Genomic DNA, 27,947 nt, shown 5'->3' with positions numbered 1-27,947 from the left:
TTTATAAAGAGTAAAAGTTCTTATAAATATAATCTGGCTAATAAAGATTACAACACTATTACAATATATGTAAATCAGAAATAAACGACTTAGTGTACTTGTATATAACTTTCTCTGCTGATTGTTTTACGTTTTTTTTTCTTGTAATATAATTTAACCTAACTTATTAGCTTTTATTTGAAACTAAAAATGTATTAAACTCAAAAAGCTACAATGACATGTCATAAAATAAAATATAGGTGTTCTTTTTTTTTTGGTAATTGTTTTTTTATAATTTAATTTAATTGTTTTACTATTTTCTATGATCGTATGATGAACATAAATTATTACATTTTTTAATTGTATAAGACTTATAAGGAAAAAAAATTAGAAATCAGTTAAAAACAACTGAAAAAAAAAAAAGGATTTGGCTGAGAAATTATTTCTTGACTAAATTTCACACCACAATTCTGGATGTTTCAGATTTTTGGATAGTTCCAGATATACTGAGATCTTATTCCAGTGGCTTTATATGTTTGAAATTCTTTGTTTAAAGAATTAAAATTATCCCCATTGATTGACATTGTGGAATATTGGCTTTTTTGTATCGCTAAATTCTAATTATCAATAGTGACCTTTGTTGACAGCCAGAGATCGGCTCACAAGATTAGGTTGGTGGAAAGAGAGAATTGGGTGGTCTTTGAAGAAGCAGAAGCAAGTAATTTTTAGTGATGAAAGTAACTTTAAAGTGATCAATAGAAAAAGAAAAGTTCTTGTCAAAAGATTTAAATTGGAAAAATGTAGTAATTGCTTTGTTTTACCGAGGTTGAAAAGTGGCAGCAGTAGTGTTGGTATTTGGGACTGTTTTAACTTAAATGGAGGAGTGTGCAAAATTTATACAGGTTGCATAATTAACATACATATATTGAGAACTGCAAGGTTCCATCAGTGCACATGCTGATTGAAACAAATGGTGGCAATTTTAACAAGATTCGGCGTCTACCCACACAGCTTGTACAGTAAAAGCACGGATGAAAAAAATTAAACTAGATTTATTTGCCTGGCCAGCTCAATTACCAGATTTGAATCCAATTGATTATATTTGAGCTTGGATGGAAAAATAATTAGTCATGATGCAAATACAATCCATAAATAGCCTAAAGCAAGAATTAGATACCATTTGGAGAAGAGTTCCAAACAAAATCTGAAACAATCTTGCAAAATCAATGCAAAAAAGATGTGCTGCTTTCAAAACATATGTAAAAACATCAAAAACAAAACCATTGGTTTATTCTCTGGCTACACTTTTTAGTAAAACTTTTTGGAAATTTAGTTCAGTGTGTCTTGTCAACTTTTTCATTAAAAATATGACTATTGTTTTGCATTTTAGTAACATTTCTGCTTTGGCTTTAGCAGCAATTTTTAAAGAAAACAAAAACAACTAACTCAGCAGTCTTGTTAATAATTTTCAACAAACAATTCATCTTTATCAACTTTTTTTAAGTCATTTTCTGATTCTGATTCAGATTAATTTCATAATCACATATTCCAGTTACTCACTTTTCTTGTAGAAAGTATCCATCATAGCCAGATGAATTGTATGATACATGCATTGCACACAGAGAGCAGGGCTTTTACATTCAATCTAACTTATAACACTTGCACCATCAGTTGTCCATGGAACATCATGTTTTTCAGTGATTTTGAACTCTTTTAAATGTTGGTGGACAACTTTTTGAGTCTCTATGGCATCACAACTCTGAACAATTCATTACAATAGATATTACTATTAAAACATTTGCAAGACTTGTCAAGTGACTTAACCACTCGTCCAGAGTTAGGTAAACAAAATTAATTTCATAAGAAATGTTATCTAAAAGTATATTTTTTCAACTCCGTTTTTGGGGAGAAGTTAGCCTCAAAATCTAGCTCTGTTAGATTTTGAGACTAACCTTTTTTATTTTTCATTAATTTGTTTGTACTTTTAGATACTATACTATGAAGATTTATAACCAATAAAAAAAATTATGAGATGGGTTTAGGCAAAAATGAAGATAAAAAAAGACAAAAAATCATTTTTTGCATATTTAGACAGTCCAAAATGTTTATTATACCTATTTTATCATTTTTGCTTTGAACTAGCCAATAGAGTGTCAAACAAAAAGTTAAAACCTGGACTGTTGGAAGATACGAGTTTAAATCCTGCCACGGTACGCAAAAATGTTGGTCAATAATGGACTCTACTTCGGATTAGTCTTAATGACTACTTGTGGCTGTTCCTATGCTAAGCCAATAATATCTTTGGATATAAGAACATTGTATAGAAAAACATAACATGAAAATTCAAATAAATAAATAAAATAAACAATAATAAAGTGGAACACCCATTGAAAAGAATGTACCTTGTTCTACAATTTAAAAGGTTTTCGACACCATTTGGTCAATTATTCCTAAAATATTTATGCCCAACAAAGTGAACAAATGAATAATTTCTAGTGAACAAATAAATCTTTTTTGAAAAAAATTTTGGAATTTATTTTATAACATGAATCGCATCAACATACTAAAAAAATAGCAACTTTGAAGATGATTGAAAGTTGCTCTTAACTTATGGGTAATTCCATGTCAATTGACCGAGGCCATGTCACCTTTTCAGTATGTTAACATCCCAGATTTTGCTGATTTTTATACAGTTGAGAGTACTTAGTAAAATAAGAATTTTTTAAAAATTTTAGCCTCTAGCTCTGAGAAGATCCTGAAATATGACCATTTTACTTTTAGCAGATATCAGCTAGGCCCCTTTTGTCCCCTCAGAATCGCATGGTTTATTTAGAGATTTCAAGTCACATAACTTTAAAAATATTTGATCTTTTTACTTTTAGCAGAATAGCTCTGAAACTTTGGACATTTTAGTAGTGCTGATAAACTTGCATACTAAAATTGTATCCAGGGCCTAAGACACCAGGGATGGTAGGCTGGGGGTGGGTCATTATTTTGTAGCAGAATTTTAAAATTAATTTTTGGCTACCTTCCAGACAAACAGAGGCCCTGAAACTTTCAGTATTTGTGTTGCCGTCATGAATGTGCGTTAAAATTGTTTCCAGGGTAGACAACCAGAGGGTTCATAGGGTTGGGGCACTGGGGCACACTTAAATAAATAAAAAAATTTCTTTTTCATTTTTAGCGAAGCAAAGATAACTTTGAAATTATTTTCTTAAAAAAATTTTTTTGTTTCATTCAGTTTTTGATCATTCTATATTCAATGATTTTTCTTAAAATCTTTTAAGAGACTGCAGTAAATTCCTGTTAAGACAAACCTCCAAGGGACCAAGGAAAACAGTTCGACTAAACCAATGTTGTATTTAAGCAAAGTAAAACAATTCTTTTTGCTTTCAAGAGACTATAGGAAACAGTTTGAGATAACAAAAAGTTAACTGGTGTTTAACTTACCAGAAATTAACTGTACAGGTTATTATTTAATTAACTAAATTTAAAATTAACTGTACATGTTAATGTAATAATTTAGAATTAATAAATATTAATTGAAATAATGATTTTTTATTGCTGTAATGTTATGACAGAATGATTTTTTTTACCTTTGAATTTACAATGCAAAATTTTGTTAAAACCATTTTTTTAAATGGATGACTGTTTTTAATCCATATACTTGCAAATCAAAATTTTTATAAACATAAACTTTCTTAAGACATTTCAAGAAAGACCATTGAATAAAAAAACCCGAATGAAACAAGTACAAATCAAAAAACTTCTTAAAAACAATATGTCCAAAGTTATCTTTACTTTGCTTGAAATAAAAAAATAAAAAAATTTATTGATAAAATATTTCGGGTATGGCCCCAGTGCCCCAGCCCCATGGACCCCCTAATTGTCTGCCCTGGAATCAATTTTAACATACATTCATTAGGACTACACAAATGCTGAAAGTTTAGGGCTACAGTTTGTCTAGAAGGTAGTCAAAAATCTATTGCAAGATTCTGCTACAATAAAGTGGAGCACATGCCCCAGCCCCCCTCTCTCCCTGGTGTCTTTTGCCCAGGATACAACTTTAACATGCACCTTCATCTGTACTACAGAGATGCGAAAAGTTTCAGAGCTCCAGCTAGTCTAAAAGGTAGTGGAACATTGTTTCCAATGTTGCGCTACAAAAAAGTGGGGACCATGTCCCATTATCAATATATGGAAATCCAAATACTTGCAGATCAAAATCCTTATATTTTCTGAAAGATAAATGAATATAAATGATGTGTAATATATATTTTTTGACATTATCAAGGTCACATGGGTTTCTTGAGCATTAAAAACATCTATACAAAAAACTGCCTAAATTTATTTAAATTGATAATTACAGGCACTTAATAATAATTTTTAATATTTTACATTTCCTGTCATTATATTGGTTTCGTAACCCTTGAAAATAGCCAGATACAAATTTTTGAGTCAAAAGATCAAATATTTTTAAAGTTAAGTGATTTGAAACCTCTAAATAAACATTGTGATTCTGAGATGACAAGAGGGGCTTGGCCAATATCTACAATTTTAAGTAAACAGTAAGAGATTTCGGTTAAGCAACTTTTTATCATTTTTTAACTTTTAAATTATTCTATAAGCGGTAAGATAAAAGTAATTAATTTTAAAAAAAGTCACATTAAATTTTGAATGACATTTATGTAAAAATATTTGTTGCAAAAGTTTAAATGACAATTATGTTTGATATAAGCGCTATTTACTAATGAAAAAAACTCAAATAAAATTAAAAGTTTATTTTTATTTTGTTTTTATTTTATTTATATCCATTTATTTAACCAAAAATTGAAAATTACAAATTTTTATAATTTTACAAAATTAGGTCACTCATATAGTTAAAAACTAGTCATTGGAGTGACACCTAAACAAAATAAACAAACAAAAACATTCAACAGTAATATTAATAAATGAAAACAAGTGTAAATTAAATTAATTATAAAAAAATAATGATTAAACTATAATAAATTAAATAAAAGACAAAAAAATTTGAAAACACTCAATTAATAACAACAATAAAAATCATTAGCAACAACAGCACAAATAATAACAAACTTTACGCAAATAAAAAGGCAAGCACAAAAACTACAAAACGAAAACAAAAATTACATAACGAAAAGGCAAATACAAAAACTTCTATAAAATAAAATAAATTAAATTTGTTACTCTCGGCAGATACAGAAAAGCGTAGAAAATTTGTAGTGAATTTTTTTGTTTTAAGTAGTTCTTTTTGTTATTTTTTCGAACTTCTTTTCTTTTAAGTTGTTACTTCGCTTTTAATTGATTGTTTTTGTTTTATTTTATTAAATCTATTTATTTGTTTTATTTTTTTTATTTTCTTGTTTTATGTTTTTTTCAATCTTTTAGTTCGTTTGTACCTTTTAATATTTTTGTTATTTTACTTTATTTTCAACTTTTTTAACGTTTTTCCTTTTCTCTTTTTCACCTTTTCCCCGTTAAATAAACGCTTCCACCATTTACAATGTCATTGCAAAGTGATTGTAATGATTGATTTTTTAGGCTTGAAGCAAAGATATAAAGATATAATTTAATTCTGATAAAAAAAATATGATTTAATTTAAAACTAATTTAATAAAAATATATAATTTTATTCTGATAAAAAAAATACATAATTTAATTTAGATTTTAAGAATATATAATCTAATTTAGATTTTAAAAATATATTTAAGTTAACTAAAATAAAAGTTAATGCTTGGGTTTAACTTAACTGTCAAATCTATTTAAAATATTACTAAATATTGTTCAATATTGAAATTTTATTTGTTCTTAAAAAAAAATCAGCTTATTTTTATCACAATTGTTTTTTTGGTTTTTCTTCCTAAACATTTTTTTTTTTTACTCAAAATTAAATTATAAATAAACGGCTCCATCAAAAATTTGTTAAAAATTAAACTTTATTTATAACGCAAGTTAAATTACTTTAAATTAATTATTAAATTAAATTTACTTTAATTATTAAATAAACTTTTAATAATTAAAGTAAATAAATTCATGTAATTTTTTTATTTGTTACTCACTAATTTTTTTTAGATAAAAAATCATTTGTAGGTTCAAAGCCGCAATTAGAAATTTAAGAAATAATCATTTTAAAAATTTAAAAATTTTAATTCATTTATGCAAATGTTGAGAAAAAAAAAAAATTTGTTAATATCAAACATTTATAAAAATGCAATATTAAATTTAATTATTTAACATTAAAAAAAAAAGAAAATAAACATTCTTTTAATATTAATAATAAAAAAGCCGTTTAATAATATTTAACTCATTTTGCAGTAATTAATATTATTGCAGTATTTTAAAAAAGTTAATGTCTTTTTATGACGTCAAATATTGCATTAAGCTAATGCATTAAGCATTTTTTATATAAAACAAGGCCTGCATTAGGCTGATATACAGCCATTTTTTACTTGAATTGAGCGTATATTTTATTTTAAAAAATTGCAAACATATATTTTGCAAATTTTTTTACAACAAAGTATTGACAAATATAAAAAACAATTTACAAATACTTAAAAACCCTTTGCTTTTATTGTGTTGTGATTATTAATATCTTCTCTGTTACAGGCAGGCTTGCAGAGCCGGAGCCAAGGATCTGATAGTTTTTGCAGGAGCCAGAGCCGAGAAAAACTAGTGGATCCTGGCTCTCAAAAAATTTTTGAACTGAACAAATTTTTTTTTTTTAAATTTCAGAGTAATTTTTGAAACATTTTTTTGGTGACCTCTGCACTTCATTCAAGAAACTTAAAACTCAAAATTCTCTAAGTCTCTAACAAATCATTTCATACACAATAAAATGACTCGTAAGTTTAGTCTAGAATGCCATCTCAAAAAAATGGCCGCCACCATATATTTGCTTATATTGTATTTTGAATTGCTTATTCTTGTGAAATGAATGAAGTGCCATATCTATTCTTATCTTCTGTCATTTTTTTTTCATTTCAAAATTATTCAATGACCCAAAAATAATCTTGTATTTTTCTTTTCTTCTCCCATTTAGATAAAGTTGAATATATATTTGGAATTTTTCCGCGATTGCTGTTATTTGTAAATTGCAACCATGAGTGAGACGAGAGGTTATATGATGAACTGAAATGGTTTGCTTATCGCGAAGAGGACAACGTGTTTTTTTGTCAAGTTGACAAAAAAACACGTTGTCCTCTAATTAGTGTATTATAGAGTACTAAATTAGTGTAGGGGAGGAAGTCGGCAAACTTTGCGGTGCAACATGCAAAATGCAGTACGAGAGAAAATGAAACGGGAAATAAAACCCACCGCCAACATGAAACGCCATTTTGTCAATAAACATTCAACACTTTTGACAAAAATTGTTGAGGCAAAAGAGCAGAAACTGAAGAAAGAGAAGGCCAAAAAGGAAAAGAAACGTACCTCATCCGTTTTTGGAGGAAATCAGGGTTCGACTAGTGAGACGAGAAAAGTACAAGCACCCATCGATCGCTTTCTCAACAAAGTTACCATCACAATTTCAAAAGAGGACTTCAAGAAAGGCATGAACATGATGATTCTTCAAAACGGCGTTCCCTTTAACCTATTTAGCAGTGAAGGAATCAAGATTTTGACTGGCGATTTGGCAAAACATTTTGGCTTGAAAGTCAACCGGGATTCTGCTTGAAGTCAAATCATGGCTTTGGCTCAACAAAAGCAGGCTGAGTTAAAAACCAATCTACAGGGAAAGCTGGTTTTTCTGAAAGTCGACGAAGCTTCAAGACATAATCGAAGCTTTCTTGGCGCCAATGTGCAGTTCTTCATGGATAGCGAAATCACTCTCAAAACTTTGGCAGCAGTTGACAATCATGCTAGACACAAGGCGAAAGAAATTCAAGAATCTCTTGAAGGCATGCTGGAATCGTATGGCATCAGGAAAGAAAATGTCCTCGGAATTACAACAGATAACAGATCGAACATGGTGAAAATGGTTGGAGACTTTGGAAAGACAGATGAAGCAGGTGATGTCACTGACGAGTCTGCTGAAGAACTTGCTGGCGTCAAAATCGAAGAAGAACTTGAGGTTGAAATTGAAGGTGATCTGCCGGATGCTAATATCACTGATGACGACAATGTGTTTGAACAGGAGAGGCCTTACTTCAACGTAATATCGAAAAACATGAACACCGTTAATCTGCAATGTTGTGGTGCTCACACCTTACAGCTGGCTGTTAAAGACGGCTTGGAAAAACGAGGCATTAAGTCTCTGGTTGGCAAAGCTCGAGATGTAGCAAAAGCTTGTCGAACGTCGAAAGCAAATGAATTTTGCAAACAACAAAAAACTAAAAAGGTATTTACAATATAATCGCAAATTGCAATAAATAAAAATGTTTAAATGAATATTACTAAGAATTTGAACTTGAGTTTGAATTTAACATTTGTCAATTATGCGTTTTTGAATGTTGAAAACATTCAAATTTAAAAAAAAATTGCTCAAATTTACAGGTTGCAATAATCAAAAATGCAACCAGATGGTCCACATGCTCAACCGACTTCTTGAGATGTCCTGAATGCACTGGAAGCGGAATTTAAAACCTGTGACTTTACGCTTCTAAATTACGAGTGGAAGCAAATAGAGGAACTTGCAAAAATCCTCGAGAAACCGGCAGTCGCAACTCAATAATTCCAGAGTCAGGATCTCACGCCTGGGAACTTTGTATACATTTGGGAAATTCTGAAAGAGGAGCTAGTTTCTGGTGAATTCAAGATGTCTGATTTTGGGAAGAGTATCAGAGATTCAATGGTGCATCGGGAATCACTTTTGTTCGATAATCCCTTTTTTTGTGCTGCTGTCTTTGTAGATGTGCAATATCAATGCCTTCTTGAAGAAGAGCAACAGGTTTTTATCTCAGTTTTTAATCTATTATTTTTTTAAACGAAAATTGGAATTTGAAGTTACGTACTTTTAATGAAATTCAAAATACTGTTTCATTTAACTTTACTTTTTGAGATTCTACTTTCCTCACTGCAAGAATATGATAGATTATAATTTGTTTGAAATTTAAAAACATTAAAAATGCTTTACAATATTTCAGTTGATTGTTAAAGACACTCTGTGGAATATCCAGAAAAAGCTCAATAAGCAAAAGAAGTTCGAAATCGAGGGGAATGGAATTGGTCGTCATGGAAATGACTCTAGCGAGAGTACTGGAAGGGGTTTGGAAAATGAAGAGGAATCCGAGGAAATGAGTGCCAGAAAAAAGATTTGAATTTGAATGGAACGTGCTTGGAAGCAAAAAAGCGAGCAGTGCAGCCAAGACATTGTTAGTCATAAACGATTGGAGGAAAAAGAATTCCGAGAGGCTATTCAAAGTTTGCCAAAGCTTGCTCAACAGATCATGAAGAAAAGGATGATGGAAATTCGAAGTGCGAAACTGTTTTGGACGGAATAAAGCTGTTTCCCGAGTTGATCCATAAAGCATGCCAGATTGCTTCTGCTCTTCCTATGACGCAAGTCAGCGTGGAGCGGGTGTTTTCTGGCCTAAAATTTCTGACTCCGGACCAAAGAAGTCATATGGAATTGGATTTGATTGATAGCATGTTTTTTCTTCAAATGAATAAAGAGTACATTTGACTTTTGAGTGTGTATTGACAGAAAAAAAAAGAGAAAACGTTTCAAATTTGGAATTTGATGCTAAAAAAGTTTGTTGAAAAAATTTTGTAGAAATGACCAGGCAAAGGCATAAATTTGCAAGTACGCAATGAAAGGGACTGTTTCTTCAATATATGAAAGGGACTTTTCATTCATTAAAAAATTTATGAATAGACAACAAGGTATACATTTAAATCTTATTCTTCTATTTACGTTATGAGGAACCGAAGCTGAATGTTTGCTGGGAGCCGGAGCCGTGAAAAAAATTGGGCGGCTCCGCAAGCCTGGTTACAGGAGCTTAAAAACTATTAATATTTTAAAAGTTTTTAAAGAAATTACTTTAGTTACTTTTTTGTAGAATTAAAAAAAAACAACTAGATGATAAAAATTAATAGTCGTCTTTTCAGGCGAGTTTATTGCATCAAAGGAAAATTTTAAGTTGCCCGTCACAAAACTCAGTCGCCTGGTACCGTTGGGCGACCATGAGTACACCTCTGCATCACTATATAAACTGTTAAAAATGAAATATTCAAATGTACTATTATTTTATATAACTCTTACACAGGATTAGGAATTGGTATGATTATAAATAGGATCAATTTTAATTTGAATAATGGATAAGAAGTGTAATTTAAAGAGATCCTTAAGTACAGAGACAAGTATTTATATTAAAGGGAATATTAATAAAAATGTTTAGACTAAATTTTTTTGAAAACAAAATAATTAATGTATACCAAGAAAAACTAATTTTGTAGTTTAAAAAAAATTTGCCTGCTCCATTGTAGTCAGAATTTTAAGTCTTTAAAATGGAGAATATGAGTTTTGACTAAAACTACAAACTTAGTTTTCCTTGGTATATGTACAATATATACAACTTGTCTTGGAAATAGGTAGTCCCTTTAAGGTAACATTTAACTTGCGAGAGGGATATGATTTGATAGTTTGATAATTTTTATTTAATTATGTTCTTTGCAAGCATGGTTAGTATTAATGCTGCATTTATTATAAAACTATGATAATTTTATTTATAACTTCAACTTTATACTAATAAACAATAATTTAATTGCCTTCCTTAATGATTTAAAATTAAAGATATAAGTAATTGAAAAAAATTCATTATCAATCATCAAATTTGGATACAACAACTTTCTTATAAAAGGTTTTTTAAATAAAATTTAGAGCTAAAACTTAATTTTAACTCAAAAATTTATGAGATCATGAAAAAATTACATACTCAGTGTAGTTAAGGCAATTTATAAATTATTCTAATTCTTTTTTTTTTGGAATTAGCATGGTTTTATCAGCGTATTTCTTTCAAACAAGAACTTAAGATTGTATAATTTTTTTACTTTAGGTTTATTAAATATTTAAAGAAACTTCTCTTCTCTTTATATAATTTTCAAAACCTTTTTACTACCCCTAATAGTGAATCTAAAGAACACCATTTTAGAATCTTTAGATCACTTTCGCTCATCAGCGTTAACATGAATTTAGTTAAAATCTTTTGAAAAAGTGCTTTAATTTACTATAGATCCTAGTTCTAATCGGTTCTGATGTCCATTAACTATATAAAGTTGTCAAAATACAATATTTCTATCAATTTTCACTAAAAATACTAGAGTTCCGCCAAGAAAGAGCTTATAATTAAGAAAAATTGCCATTAATGATCAGAACAGATCATGTTATTAAACCAAAATGTTCATTTTACCAAAAAAAAGTATTTGTTTAAAATCTTATTCAAATTTGGGCAAGCGATTGAGATTTTAGGAAATTTTTTTTTCAAAGATGAATCTTCGGTCTGGGTTTTTTCGCTATAAACATTTATATTTTATGATACTGCAAAATTTATCATTTTAACTTTTTTCGTCTTTTCATAATTTATAGACATGCTCATTTAACGGAAATATGTCGTAGTCAACAAAATATCATACAGACGCTATAATATTTTAAAACTGCTTTAACTACACCGAGTACATATTTTTCATTTTTAACCATTTGTAAACAACATGATTGCAAACTATGATTTACCAATTTTGCCAAATCCCACTCAATAACTGACAAACTATCTTGATCAAATCAATGCACCAGATTTTATTCAAAAATAGTTTTCTTAAATGTAATAAAAGATATAAGTAATTGAAAAAGATTTGTAGACTGTCATATGGATTTGAAACTTTGATGTTTTTAATGCATTAAATTAAAGATTTATAGGCTATATAATAATAGTTAATGCTGATATATATTTAATATACTGGACAGTTGATGCTAACAACTAATATCATTTGGGAACTCATTTTTCAAGTTCAAGTTCAAGAAAATGATTTCTTGAACCTTTTGGTTTTGGCCTAGAATCTCTGGACTATGGCCTTAATTTTTTAACTCCTAATCTTTAAACTCTGTCTCTTTAGCCTGTATAACTTTGACCAAGAAAAATTTATTTAATCAACAGTAGGGCAGTATAAAAAGATTTGATTATAATAACATTAGTGCCATCCATTTAAACTAGATTTTGATTTCTAAGTAAAAAAATTAGGGTTTAATTTCTAATGATATTTTCATAATTTAAATCTAAAATAACCTATACCCAGTGCTAGGGTCTATAGCCCAGGCCCCACAGTTTTGGGTGGCCCTGATTCAAAATAAATGATTTTTAAAAAGAAACTCTGAAAACAAATTTTTTTATTAATGACAATAAAAGGAGCCAGTGACGGATTAAGATTAATTGGGGCCTGGGGCTATTTTAAACTTTGCTTTAAAATAGCCCTGGGCCTCAAAAAGTCTTAATCTGTCTCTTCCTGAGCATAACAATAAAGAAATTTTCTTTATTTTTATGCTTAGTATACATTCAACTAAATTTAATCTAATAAATTTAATTGAATAGAATAAAATTTAATAAACTGCTTTAAAAAATTTTCAAAAGCACCCAAATAAAATAGCTTTAAAACTCTTTAAAAATAAAAATGGAAAAACAATTACATACCAATAATAATGTATTTAAAAATGTACGAGTAGTTATAAGGACCTCCTGCCATCTTTGATCTTCTTTGCTTGATGACAGAACTTTGTTTTGAAATAAGTATCAAATAAACAGACTATTTAGCTTACTTCTTAAACCTAAATATTTATAATATAGTAATCAATCAATATTTACAATAGTATTATAAGCCAATTAATTTAAAATGAAATGATAAATAAATTAATCTATAATTAAAAGATAGAAATATTTACTCTATAATTAAAAGATAGCTGTGACAATTAAAATATTGTCAAATTATTTAAAATAAATGAAAACATGTCTAATAATTTTAGGCAGTCATAAAGTTTTTTAGCAAATCTTAATATAAACAATTATTAAGCATCCATTATCAACAGTAAAAATGCACAACTTTATCTTACTTGTCTGCTAAGTTAAAATTTTATTTTAAAAAATCTTTTCAAGAAATAATATTTTCAGTACATTGATTAAACATAAAAATTATCATCTTGATAATGGTTGCAATATTTCCTTTAAATCACCAACTAAATCAAAAATTAAATCACCAACCAAATTTAATCATAAACCAAATCATTCTTCGGTACATATATGCAAAAATTATTGAAAATTGTGTAACTTTTAACTGCTAGCAATTAAAACTTGGTTTTCAAACTAATCAAATTAAATAATTATTTATTGCAATTCAACTTGGCAGTTCAACTATTAAATATTTTTATTTAAATATATTTTTTGTGATATTTGCAAATATTTTTGATTTTATAATTTAACTATTAAATATTTTTATTTGAATATATTTTTTGTGATATTTTTGCAAATATTTTTGATTTTATAATTTAATGTTTAAAAACAACTACAATTTGAGATGAGAATAAAAATCTTACCAATCAGTCACAAACTATGACAAACTTTTACCATACAACAGTTATACTGGTAATACCAGTACAGTTTTTATGACGTGGTAGTGCTTAAAATAATTAAAACTGTCCAAAAATTATGCAAACAAGTGTTAATTTAACTTTTACTTATTAATATTTCATTTTTTGATGCCTGTTTAGTTTTATTTATATATATATATATATATGTATATATATATATATATATATATATATATATATATATATATATATATATATATATATATATATATATATATATATATGTATATATATATATATATGTAAGATTTGCTAGTCAATGTTATTCTATAATACATATAGAGTTTGGGCAGGCAGTATCTGCAAATGAAGAACATTTATTGCAATATTGTAAAATACTCATGTTTTTTTACAATTCTACCTAAAAATTTTCGTTTAAAAACAGTCTGGATTAAAGTCATTATTTTAAAAATTAAAGCAAGCAGAATATATTAGCGCTGTGCCTATTTAAATGTGTAATTGTGTGTATATGTTTGTTTACACATACACACACACACACTAATATTATTAATACAGATTTATGTCAGCAATGCATTTTTTTATTTTATCAACTGTATCCATATTACTTAAACACCAAAACCTTTAAATAAACAGGACTAAATACAGATTAAAAAGTCTAAGAGCAGGTATAAAGTTGAGAAGCATCAATAAACATTTGGCATAAATGGAACAGTAAAAACATTATCAATTTGATAAAGTAAATCCTGTTTTACAACAACTATACATGTAAACTAATACATAATCCCTACACATAGGTGTTGACTAAACAAATCAGCTATTTGATTTAAAAAAATTGTCTATAGAAAAATACAAAACAGTTATGTCAGTTATTACAAACTTTATTTAATACTTGCATTATGATATTATACATAATTTATATTTGATTTAGCTTAACTTGATACAGATTTATAGTTATGTTTTACTGGTGTATTGTATAATGCAAATATTCAGTAAGATCGTTTTGTTACCGTTTGCCACGTTCATAATGATTTGTAAATGTTAAAAGTTAGGTTTAACTAAAATTTAAGTTTCGTATATTACTAATTGAACTTTACAGCTATAAATGTAAAATAATTTTTCTTAGCTTATGATAACATACGGTTTATAATTTAAGGTAAATAATTCATCTATAAAAAGGTTGGTATTATTAATGGAAATCTTTATCTCTCGTTTCCATAACTTTATGCATAATTTCGTAAAACTATAACAGATATTATTGTAACTAGCTTATTCGCTAAATTCGTAGCTGATAAGGTTTATGACGAAAGTTACGAGCCGTTTAAATGCCATTAAATACAAATGGCATCTTCTTATACGATCCCAGAATGCTGTTATAAGCCATTAACAGAGGTTTTTAAATAGACTTAAACACAAATAAATTAAACAAACATAAAATTGAATTAACATAAATTTAAAAACTTTGAAAAATCTAATTAAGTTTTTACTTGATATCCTGAAACCAAATATAAACTTATCAAAACAATTCATCATAACAAAAGTTTGTAACTATTTGGGTGAGATGTGGTCGCTAAAGCGAGGGCGGGAAAAAGTTGCAACTACTTGTTTACACAAAAAGAATATGATCAAAAGAACAACTAGAGAAAATCAAACAAAAAAAAATTCTCCAATAATATAGAGATTTTAAAGAAACAATAACTCGTATTAATTTGATAGAATTCAGTCCTTCATTTATTTTTTGTTGGTGTAATTAGTTTACGTTGTAAACCGTTATAAAAAAAGTCTCTTTAAATATTTGGGCTTTTTTTCACATATAATGTTGAACACAATTAAAGAACTACAAAAGGGACGATAAATAGTGTATTAATTGTATATAATTAAATATGTCCGGCTCAACAAACCGTATTTTTTAAATGACGGGAAGTGACGTCAATTACTGAGTTAGTTTAAATGTTAAAATACAATAGTCTGAAAGAAAATTTTACGGCGAGGTGTAATAGCATAACTTCGTATAATATAATAACCTATGAAGGAAAGTAGCCATTGACATACTTTGGCTTTTTAATTACACGTCCTATTCTTTATATATTACACGCGTACAAAAATTGGTTTTTTAAACAACCAAGTTTAGTTTTACAGCTTGTCCCAATAAGCTAACCAATTTTAAAAATCTAGAAACCAAATTATTTGGGTTTTTTAAAAGATCAAAAAATTTGGTTTTCTGGAAGCCAATATAAATATCCAGATAATCAAACTAAGTTGGGACAAGCCGTAAAACCAAAAATTGATTTCCCAGAAATCGGAATTAAATTGATAATTTTTATCAAACTGCCAAACACCAAACGCATTTTTAAAGGCATTTCGTGTTTATTATTAATGATTATTATACTTAATCTAACTTCACGAGTTTTGTTTTGCAAATAGTAATATTCCGTCAGTGATTACAATTTAATAAAAAGATTTAAAGTTTATTGATTTATTTCTGTATTATTTTATTTATTTTTTTAAATTTTGTTATTTACGTGCCCCAAGAAGACCTAACGGTCTTGTCACAAAGCACCGTGGAAGTGCATTTAACTAGGAAGTTCACGCCTCCTTCCTTACCGTGACGCGAATATATGTCCAGAGTTCGTTTTGAACCTTGATCTCCTGCTTCTAAAGCAAGCGCTCTAACCATTGCGCCACGGCCGCGAGAAATTATATTCCTTAATCCTAATATATAAATTAATAAATGTAAACAGATGACCAGACCCAAGCCACAAGTATATCAGGAATTGAATTTATTAGTGTCACTCCGTCAACTACAAGACTTATTTATGATGGCTTTATAGGATCTCCTATAACAATTAATTTTAGGATTAAACGTTTAACTAAAGTCAATTAATTTTAATTAAATTAAAATTAATTGTAGGATCTTCTATATCAATTAATTGACTTTAATTGAACGAGTCATTTTGGAGACGCCTTCAGCTATTTTTGAGGTTAGATACATGTTATATACATGTCTGACATTTCAACACTTTATAAGGCGTTGAATGAAAGGTCTAACTAATATGATTTCTCAAAGAAACATGTACCTCAGATAACACGATATCGTGCTTTAATCATTTTTGTCTAAAAATGACTGATGGTGTTTCTAAAATAACCATTTCAATTGTAAACTGTATTGAATAATAAAATAATAAAAATTGTACTGAATAATTTCTATCAATTTTTATTGAAATAAACAAATATTAAAATGATTTATATAATATAAAATCTTTAAAATAAATAATAAACAAAAGTGCTTCTTTATCACAAAAAATGCTTGGAAGCAGTACTGCATGAAGGTTTCCCATTGTTGCGAAAAATTAAAAAAGAGATTAAAAATTACAAAACAAAAGACATATTTTAATGTTAAACTTTTCCAATAGTTGAAGAAATGTCATACAACAGTTGCGCGATTTTATTGAACAATAATTGTTGTGAAAATAGATTAGAATCTATTTGTAGGTATTCGGTTATAATACATGCTTTCCATTATTGAATTTCCTATCAAATGATGAGGGTATTCCAGAATTGTAAATGCTGTTGCTAATAACAATACCGTCATTGTTCGAGTCATCGGAGTGTTGCTGGATTGGTTCTATTGGTGGATTTATATCTTTTAATGGAACAAGATATTTTGCTGAAACAATATCAATTTTGAAGTTTTGAAATTTGATATGTGCAAAGTGAGGCAACACTGTGCAAAGTGAGGCAACACTTCTAATAGTTAAACTCCTGTCAACGAGACACCTCCACGACATCTGAATAGGATTATGAAATCCTGTTCTGTTTAGAAGTTTGGTAGAACCATATCAATTATTGAAACGTTTACGGTTAGGGTCAGGGTTAGGGTTAGGATCCCTAGGGACCCTAACCCTAACTCTGCTACTGACGAAACACCCATTCGGGTGTTTCGTTAATAGCAGTACACAGAAGTCCTTTTACAGAGGATAGAGTTGTTTGCAATGCTACCTCCCATCTATCATTTTATAGACCTACTGTTTTCAGTACCAAAGCAGCTTTTAATATTGTAACAGCTTTTAATATTTTTTCATTTACTCGTTCATATTCTTGAGTATTTGTAGTAATTCCGGTTTTAATAAGACCGTTTTATTCTAGGAATATTTTGAGTTTTATGATTACAAACTGCCTTCCACGATTTGTGTGCATAGATAATGGTGAACCAAACAACGAAAAGAGACTGAAAAGATACCATATCACAGTGTAGTACTGAAGGGAATGCAAATGAGTAGCACATGTACTTGTTAACTATCACGAGGATATATTCATTAGTTGTGGTGGATTGTAAAGCCCCTACAAAAACCATAGATAAGCGTTCCAATTTCTCGTTGCCTTAATGAGAAAACCAGTTGGCGTTTTGTATATACGCGGTTTGAGTTTGTTGCAGGTTGGGTTTTAGGAATTTAATAATGGATAGCATGTCTTATAACCGAATACCTACAAATAGGTTCTAATCTATCTCCGCAACAGTTGTTGTTAAACAAAATTGCACAACTGTATTTCAGTAGCAAAGTAGGGTAAGTTTCGGTTTTTGAAATAACGTATCATTCTTTTAACTCCTGGATGGTATAGTTGACAATAAGGCTGTCAACAGTTGGTTACTGTTCGGGTAGTAGTTTTGGGTAACAGTCATTCTGTTTAAAACTCATTTCATTCATTTTTACACTTTAAAACCATTAATTGCTAGACGCGGTATTGGAGTAGTGGTCGAGGGCTTGCTTCATAAGCGAGAGGTTCCAAGTTCGATCCCCATTATGTCCTTGGTAGTACCGCGCTCAACTAATTTTTCGCACGGCGGCCTTGTTTGTTAAGGTTCGTGTTACGATTTCTTTATCACTATCAAAGTTTTTGAAAATATTCAATATAAAGTTCGGAAAGTTATTTGAGTTTCTGATTTAGGTACATTTTTTGAGTTTAAATCTCGGAAAAACTCTTTCAAAAGCTGAAAGATTAAAAATACAATTATGCATTAAGATATAATTATGCTTTTTTAGCACACAAGAGCATTTGCATACATGCAACTTCAGTTCCATTGTAATATGCTTTCTCGATTGCTGCGCATGTGCTCAATCGTCGACATGCATCTTTGGCACCCGAAACAGTGGAGACGCTCGTATTTCTAAACCATAATTGGAACTTGTCTAACCTGGACACTTTTTATTTTTTATTTTGTCATATAACTTTATTGAAGCTGTAAAACATAATATAAATATAAATAGCAGAGGAAAGAAGACGACATAATTTTTTTGTTGTTGTTATATTTGATGGAGGTAACCTGCTAAACTAGATAAACTTTTTCTTCATAAAATAAATTTGTGTTTTTTCTGAAACATGAGATTACCTTATGTAGTTTCGAGGAGTCCTTATCGAATAGAAGCTAATTTCCAGCAATAAAAGCGTCACACAGTAAATATCTTCTTGATTTGCTGTTAGGAGTACTGTTGGACGTTTTCAAAAAATTTGTTTTAGATTGCTCATAAAATTTTTTAATTAATTCTCTTTTGTTCTGGTTAAAATAGCATCTCTGTAGCTCATCATTATAGCTGTTGATTGTTTTTGACATTAGTTATCGAGTGTTTTGATTTCACCTTCGTATGATGAAGTATCTTTTATTATTGTGAAAGCTTACACTCCGGATAGAACTAGTAAAACTTGAAGTGAGTAATCTTCTGGAATTTTAGTTTTATCAAAATAAATTGATAGCATTTTTTTCCAATATATATTCTTCTTCGTTTAGTTCATTGCATAGTACTTTTTTTAAATATTTTAGCATCCATTCTAACTTTATATTTGACAAAAGCAGAGAATGATGCAGATTTTATAAAAACCAATAACTCGTATCAATTTGACAGGATTTAGTACCCCATTTATTTCTTTGTTAATGTAGTTAGTTTAATTTTACAATTGTAAACAAGAAAAGAAGGAAAAAATGTTTAAGGCAGTGTAAGTTGATTAAAATTATTTTTATAGCTAAGTAGCTAATAAGTGATGTATAAGATAGTTAGCCTTAACGCTAGAAAGAGGTTTGTTTTATGATGCACGAAAGCTGTCGTTGAGCCAAAAAAGTTGTTCATAAAGCATTTTAATTTGTCAGTGGAATGGTTGAAATTAGTTATATTGGTTATAATATCATTAAAACTTGTATATGCTATAAATTGTATACAACACAGCGTAAAAGGTAATACATAATAATGCATAAAACACGCATTAATACGTCTACAAAACTCATTAGCTTTGTTACATCAATCATAAATCAAATTTTTATTAAGCATTATAAGTTACCAAAGCTCGCGAAAGTGAATCCAATTTTTGCTTGAAAAAATATCGTTTATTTTGCTGCAATGGTTTTTTGGAAAAATATTGTTTATTTTGAAGTAAAGTTTTTAAAGTTGCTACTATTGAGTTCGAAGAATTAATTCTGTAGGTTGCTCGGAGTCGGTCAGATAACATAGCAAAATATGTTATTGCGAATGATTGAACGTTGAGAATGAATATGATTTAGTTGCTGCTTAGGTTAGGTATCTTAGTAGTTGTTATAACTCCTTATTGTTGTTATAACTCCTTATTGGGACTAACCACCACAGCAAACATTGTTTTGAGTGGATTTTCAATAGACCTATATAGGCATTTTCTGGCGGTTCCTTAGAGTTTTGCTTATCGGTTACTTAGTGGGTCATGAATAGAAGCCGCTATAAATGGTAAACCAATAACTTTCCGAAATGTAATTAGTAATGTTGTTACGATAAATAATTTCGAAATTAGGCGGCTATTATGAACCACGTGACGAAATGTTATTCTCGGGAGAGCAAAAATGTAAACAAACCTTTTATAAACATAAAAACAAACAAGTAAATGATAAAATGAACTAGGTATAAAATTTCAAAAGTTATATGCATTTACTCACATTAATAAAAATTAAATATAAGTTAAGAGAAATTATATTTATTATTTAAATAAAATCTTCTGGGTAAATCTTCAAGTAAAATAGAAAAGATGTGAGCATACAATTAAATTGTACTGATTAAGCGGGTGTTTTTGCAATAAGTTTATTTGATTGTTTATCTATTTTCTTGTTGATTGAATAACAATTTTGTATAATTTAACTTTGGTTATTCTTATGTAACTCTTAAGTGGGCATTAATTTTTTTTATTATTATTTATTATTATGTTGAGTATATCTTGCATTTAAACGGTGTACATTTTGTATACCTCCAAGTGCTTCTAAAGGAATGCAAATGTTAAAAGAAAAATTTTAAGTACGCATTTATGTAGAGCAGGCAATAAAAAGGATAAAACACTTCCGTATTTTAAAAATAAAAAACACACCCATTATTATATCTTCCAATCATGAATAATATATTGTGTGTATGTGCTGCTATATCAAACTTTAGAAAACCTTTAGTTTCTAAATAGTCATTTATAAAAAAAACTTGTTTGCTGAATATTTATTTTTTTAATAATATAATATAACGTTTTTATAAAACAATATAATGTTCCTCAAAGATTATAAGAAATTTAAATTTTTTTTCTGTTTAAACTACTGTTTACTTACTGTTTAAACTATAGGTCATTATAATTAAACTCCAGGTCATTATTATGAACTTATATCAATTAGGGCTGAATGATATGTAAAGAGTAATAATTGGAAGTAGTTGCTTTTTTCAAAATCATGTCTATTTACTTTAGATTAAAAATTTCAACCCAGTTTTTTTTTAATGTAAAATCTTTTAAAAATACAACTTTTTGTCAAAAAAAAAAAAAAAAAAATTAAAAAAATGATTATATTAATCTAACATATGTTTTAGAAAAAGGGATTAAATGTAATGACTGATAAGAAAGAATTCAATGTACTGATTGATTTCAAATAAACATATAACACATATAAAGACATACTATTGAAGTTTAAAACTTAACACAAAGTAGACATGTAACAAACTCAGTCTTGATCTACTAATAATTCATAATCATCCTTTAAATTTTGCCAAGAACAGTGGAACTAAGCGCAACATATTTCACACTGAATACTGCTATATTGTTTAAATTAATTAGCACTGATTTCCGGCTCTTTAAGTATTAACTTGTCACATTTTCCAGAGAATGTTATAGGTTCTAATAGTAATAATGCTGGAGAAACACATGTTTTGAAAAAAATATCTAAACTTTTATTTACCTTATCCCAGAGCTCTTGATCAAATTTGACTAACTCAACATATAAGTCCTTAAGTGTCCAAACAATAAAATATACTGACTTGCAATTTGTGATTTGCCATTTGGGAATTGATTTGAGTGTAATATTTATGACTTTTATACAATGCTATTTCATTATTTATTATTGTAAAAAAGTTACAATCACTAGCTCCCTCTTTAATTGTCTTATTAAAAATTGTAAACTTCACTTCATTTCACTTCTAAACACACCCCTTCCATGGCATTTGCATACTATAAATCCGTCTGGTGAACTAGCAAAATAGGGTCTTTCATAAAAAATAAAGAGACCACATTTTTCAACTTTCAAATCAGTGTGTTTTGATACATCCTCTGTAAAGAATTTTTTTTATAGCATCTTGCTTATGTTCCAGTCCCCATTTGATAGAAGGCTTGATCTCTTGTGTTAAATTCTATATTTAATTGTTTTATCTGTCAATACCATTTTTTATAAAAATATTTGGCATAAAGTTGTTTTATCGGCATTAGGATAGTTAGAAAGTATTTTAAAAGATAATTCCTCAGGATCAGGAGCACTTTCAATACTTTTATTAAATGTTTTAACTTTTGATTTGAATATTACAGCAGAATGCTCGGATATATAAAAAGTTTCAATTGAATGTTCATTAAAGTCACAATAACTTTCAATTCTTAGACCAATTTCTTTCAATGCTTTCATTTGTGTTTTTTCCTTATTATTTATACTATTTGTTTCATTATTTGCTATTCTTTTCTAACTGGGTCAGTTATTAAACATGGTTTAATATCTTTTTGAGAGGATTTATGCCAGACACACGCTTGTTCAGTACATGTTGGATTACACCAACCTTTGTTGTTAGCATACTCCACTTTATAAAGGGTGGCATATAATATGGTTGCAAGCTTTGAAAGCTCCAGCCACGCACGAACACCAAGCATAAAGTATGTCACACTTACTAAAGGCAACCCAAAGTTTTCTTTTTTCCTTGATTTTTTGCGAACCACAAACTTCAGAATATACAAAAAAAATATCTTTTTTAAAACTAAAGCGCATAATAGGGCCTACAAAACCACTATCAAAAAATGAAAATGCTTTTTGGTCCTTGTACTTGCCAATATATTCCGAACTAAAGTTTTTTTTTTCAGGATATACGAAAAAATGTTTCCCATAGTTATAATAGGCCACTTAGCGAAGTTTTTCTGTTTTCCGTAGGTACAGAGTTTGGGTCAATTAAATCTAAAGCTTTAGGTTTTTTCTCCTGCTGTCTCAATAACATCTTTATTTAATTCCATTGCAGTTGCTCTGGCAACAAACTCTTAACCCACGAACAGTTAAAAAACTAACAAGCTGGCTGACAGGTAAATTTAATGAATCTTCATAACTTTTAAGTGGTATGTTAAAACACGACGTATTTTCAAATAAACTATTTGATTTAAATAAACAATAAACAATCAAATAAGCTTTCTTAAAATGTTTTGTTTACAACTTTGTCCTCCCAATAAAAACATTGTACCACGTGATTCATAATTGCCGCTTAATTACGAAAAGGTCTATTATTAAATAATTCGACTATCGACTAAATCGACTTATATATTTTCTAAAGTCGACTTAAATTGACTAATATATTTTAAAAATCGACTAAGTTGACTAAAAGTCGATTTAGTCAAAATATTGGAATAATTTATTTTTTGAAATAAATTGTCATAAAAATAATAAAGTAATTAATTTTCGTCTTATTTTTCTTAACATCATATCATTTAAATGTTAATGGAGCAAAACAATGAGAGAACGGCCGCAACAAAAACTAAATAACTTATTTCCAGACCCCAATGATTTAGAGATTGCCTTAAATAGTTGCTATTTATCAAAGTCTTTACAATCATATTTAAAATGTGATTGTATAAAAAGCATTTTTGATTCGGAGCATTACAACTTAATTTTGCCCCGAGCCAGGTTGAAGCGTATGAAAATCAAATGCATCGAGTAAACAAAAGAAAAAAAAAATTAATGAAATACATAACGGATTGTTTAATTAGGTATAATTATTTTCATTTTTTTATGTAGTTATTAAAGTGCTCCCAGAACTCGTTACGGTCTTGTTACAGAGCACCGGAAAGAGCCTAAATAATGCTAATATCTATGAATTAGATAAAACTTTATAAGAGTAAAAAAAATAAGCAGTTGTTATAATTAGAGATGTCATACTTCCTAAAATAGCCATGCACTATGTATACTGCCACCGGCAAATAATAAAAACTTTTTGGCTAGCTCTGTGAAAATAATGTTTTGCGTTTGCTAACCAAGACTTGTAAGGGTTTGCTGTCCAATTTAAGCAAACGGTTTAGTGTAAAAACTAATATCATTTGCAATTGAAAATATTCTTTCTCACATCTTCCTATGTACACATTTTTTCGTAGAGATTAGTTTGATCGTTTTCATTTAGATTTCTTTTTCTTACGAAGTAGAGCTGAATCATTCTTGGTGCTATTAGTCACCGGTGATGGTTCATCGGTGTCAAGCAGTCTTTCACTGAGAAGGATTTATCGCATTGTTTTATCGCAACCGTATAAATGACATTCCAATTAAACTTTAACAATGTTTTAAGTTCAAGTTGTAGTAAAGACCTATCTATATCAACTTCTGTAATTACCTCTGAGATACAAATATCTTTGCTGGTTATTTTTATAATCTTTTTGAGTGGTTTGAAGAGTATGATGCGTTTATAAATAACTATAGCTAAATTAAATTGATGTAACAGTTAACAAATAATGTGTGCTGTTACACAGCCAAGTCATATATTAATTTTTGTCAGAATAACCACAACATATTGTGGTTATTCTGGCTAAAAACGTTAACTCAAAAATCTTTGTTAAGAGAAATCAATTATTTAAGTTTTCTTCCAATTTCAAACTTTTATAATCTTATTAAATTGCATTTAGTGTTGGCATTTAAATACACCATAATGTTAAGTATCTATTTAAGAAAATATTTATGGCTTTTATTTTTTTTTAATTTAAAAGCTTTTAGCCAAAATAAAATACCCGTTTTATGAGCTAACGTTAAATGTAATTTTACAACCACAGAAAAGCTCTTCTCTGGTTATAAAACTACATTTAAACATCTTTAAAGATGTTTCATTCGATTTGTATTTTGCCAGTTTGTAGAGTATTGTAAACTTTACAATACCGCATCATTAAGTCAAAACTGTCAATTTCTAACTTAACGTCTTTTGCAAGTATACCCACAAAATACACTTCAATGAACCAGGTTGGAACCCTCTAAATAGGAAAGTGTCACCGAATATTTGATGCTTCAGCCGAGCGTCTAGCCGAATAATCTTTATTTGGCAAAATCACTATCCGTGACATCTTTCTTTTTTTAGGTACCTCAAGAGGTCCTTACGGTTTTCTCACAGAGCACTGCGGATGAGCATTTAATTGGAAGTTCACGCCTCCTTCTTAACCGATGTTGCAAAACTTACCCAGAGATGTGGTTTGAACCACGAATCCTTTGTTTCTGAGGCAAGTGCTCTACCACTGCGTCACGGCTGCTCATCTCTAGTTACAATACATACCTTTATTTTTAAACGAACAAACAAAAATAAAAGATTGGAAAGTTAAATTAAATGAAAAAATAAAAAGATTTACAGATTTTTGCTCGACTAAATCGATTTTTTTTTGTCGATTTATTCGAAGTCGATAACAACACTAGTTAATAGTGGCTAGTCATCGGCCACATTTGACGGTTGCCACTATTGGTCCACTAAGTAACCGATGAGCAAAACTACAGCGGTCCGCTAAAAATCGCTATATAGGTCCACTGAATTTCCGTTATAGAATGTTTGCTGGAACTGGAGGTAAAATTGGTTGTCCTCAGGATGAATCTACAAATGATGCGAAGAAAGTAATATCTACATACTTTAAAAATAGTGATCATTGTCAGTTTTTATTAGAAGAGTTAAAAAAATATTTACAAAAATCCAGATTTAGATAAAAGAATAAAAACAAAAACCAGGCAGATTAACTTTCGTCTGTTTTTTTGACAATTATTGCGATATTCTTAACTAAGCATGATATGAGAAAAAAAGCAAAAATAAAGAGGAAGAGCAATTTCGAATCTTAAAATCTGCGACAGCAATCGTTTGAGAAGACACCCAGTCATTAGTAATTGATGATAACAATTCTCCTTCACCTTGTCGAATGTTTGAAAATATCAACAGCAATATTCCGAAATCTTTAACTTTTTTTTTGGAGCAATTAGTTCTAAAAAAAAAGCCATCTAAATTTAAAATTTAAAATTAGCGTGTACAAGTATCAGCCACACTATTATGCCAGCGGTTATCCCTAGATCTTTTAAATTGAAATTATAATTGGGTCTCTCAGTTTTTCTCTACCAACGGTTTGGTTTAAAACGTCTTATTCAAATCTTTTCATCTTTTGGTTTATGTGCACACTTCAATGACACTGTGATGGAGGAAGCATCAGCAGTTTTTCCCCATCCCCCTTTTATTTTACCACCACAAAATTTATTCAATATGTTGCATACAATGCCGTTATAAATGTAAAGAATTTTGACAGGAATAACACGTTTCACATAACGAGTATAATTCAATTTGTTACCCCGAAAAATTCAATTAAACAAGAAGATCATTTACCACAAATAAATAACAAAATCTCATATAATGGTATTGAAAGTGTAGACGATAATTATATACGTGAAGCATTACTTTATCAGTTCAATGAAAAACTCAAAGAATTTAAAGGAAAACATGCTGTCCACGTTTAGTAATAAATATCAGTCTTACTCATTTTGTTCCACATTGTGATACAAGATTGTGTGTATATTACTATCGTTATGCTGGTTTTATAAATATTATAAATGACGTCTCTTGAAACATTTTCATTTCACGGGTACGTACCCTTTAATAACTCTATATTTGCTTTTTAATTTTTTTATCCTGGATATTTCGTATATATACATAAATATCCTGGATATTTCGTATATATACATAAATATCCTGGATATTTCGTATATATACATAAATATCCTGGATATTTCGTATATATACATAAATATCCTGGATATTTCGTATATATACATAAATATCCTGGATATTTCGTATATATACATAAATATCCTGGATATTTCGTATATATACATAAATATCCTGGATATTTCGTATATATACATAAATATCCTGGATATTTCGTATATATACATAAATATCCTGGATATTTCGTATATATACATAAATATCCTGGATATTTCGTATATATACATAAATATCCTGGATATTTCGTATATATACATAAATATCCTGGATATTTCGTATATATACATAAATATCCTGGATATTTTGCTAACTCTAAAAGTATAGTAAAAGCTTTCTTTGATAGTATACACCACATGACCTTTGATAGTAACATACCACATGACCTTTGATAGTAATACACCACAAGACCTACTCTATAGTACACACCTTTGATAGTATATTAAAAATTCTCTTTATCTCGTTTATGTACCGCGCCCGAACTTTTTTTAGAGCTTTATATAAGTCTTTTAACATCACAAGTATATAATAAATATAATAGAATATGTGCTAAATTTAGGAAACCCTAGCATGGTCTTTAGTAATAAACCTTTACACTTTTTTTATCCGTTTATGCAAAGTATTGCTTTTCATATTATATGTATTAGCAGCTAGGTTTTGCTTCTTAAAAACCAAATACATTTTGGAAAACAAAATTGTTAATATCTGTCCATCTTTGATTACTGTCAATCTCTATTTCTCATAAAATCTTTAAATAATTGATATTAATGTGAACAAAATTAAAATAAAATAAACGTTGGTTTGTTCAAAACTGCCCCAAAAGCATTTCAAATACTAAATGGCCTTTTTCAACCAAAATAGTTTTTATTGTTGACACATTAATTTTTGCTTAATTGCATGGTGCTATGAATCATTAAACCTTATAAATGGCATAGAACTAATTATTGCTAAAAACGCAATTTGGAAAACCTTAAGGCTTTATACTGAAATATTTAGGGTTTGTTTTCAAAAACGAAGTCTTCATATAAATTGTCCAGTAGGTCAAATGTCGGAACAAGATAAGTAACAGATGAACCGGTATCTTTTCAAAATGTTTAAACTTATGTCGTAAAGGGAGAAAAGAGCAGCTTTAAAAAAAG

General features: G+C 28.8%; 1 protein-coding gene across 1 annotated transcript in view; it reads right to left on the bottom strand.

The window, feature by feature from the left end:
* Nucleotides 1-12,763, bottom strand: part of LOC100203942 (ras-related protein Rab-14) — a 30,766-nt gene extending 18,003 nt beyond the window's left edge. Inside the window, exon 1 of the mRNA XM_065791629.1 lies at nucleotides 12,618-12,763. Within this exon, the coding sequence (XP_065647701.1) occupies nucleotides 12,618-12,669 (52 nt within the window). The 5' untranslated portion in view covers nucleotides 12,670-12,763. The remainder of the gene's footprint in view (nucleotides 1-12,617) is intronic.
* Nucleotides 12,764-27,947: the final 15,184 nt, after the last annotated feature.

Source organism: Hydra vulgaris, chromosome 02 (assembly GCF_038396675.1).
Source record: "Hydra vulgaris chromosome 02, alternate assembly HydraT2T_AEP".
Taxonomy (NCBI): domain Eukaryota; kingdom Metazoa; phylum Cnidaria; class Hydrozoa; order Anthoathecata; family Hydridae; genus Hydra; species Hydra vulgaris.
The sequence above is the reverse complement of the archived record's forward strand: the minus strand, read 5'-3'. Positions and strand labels throughout refer to the sequence as shown.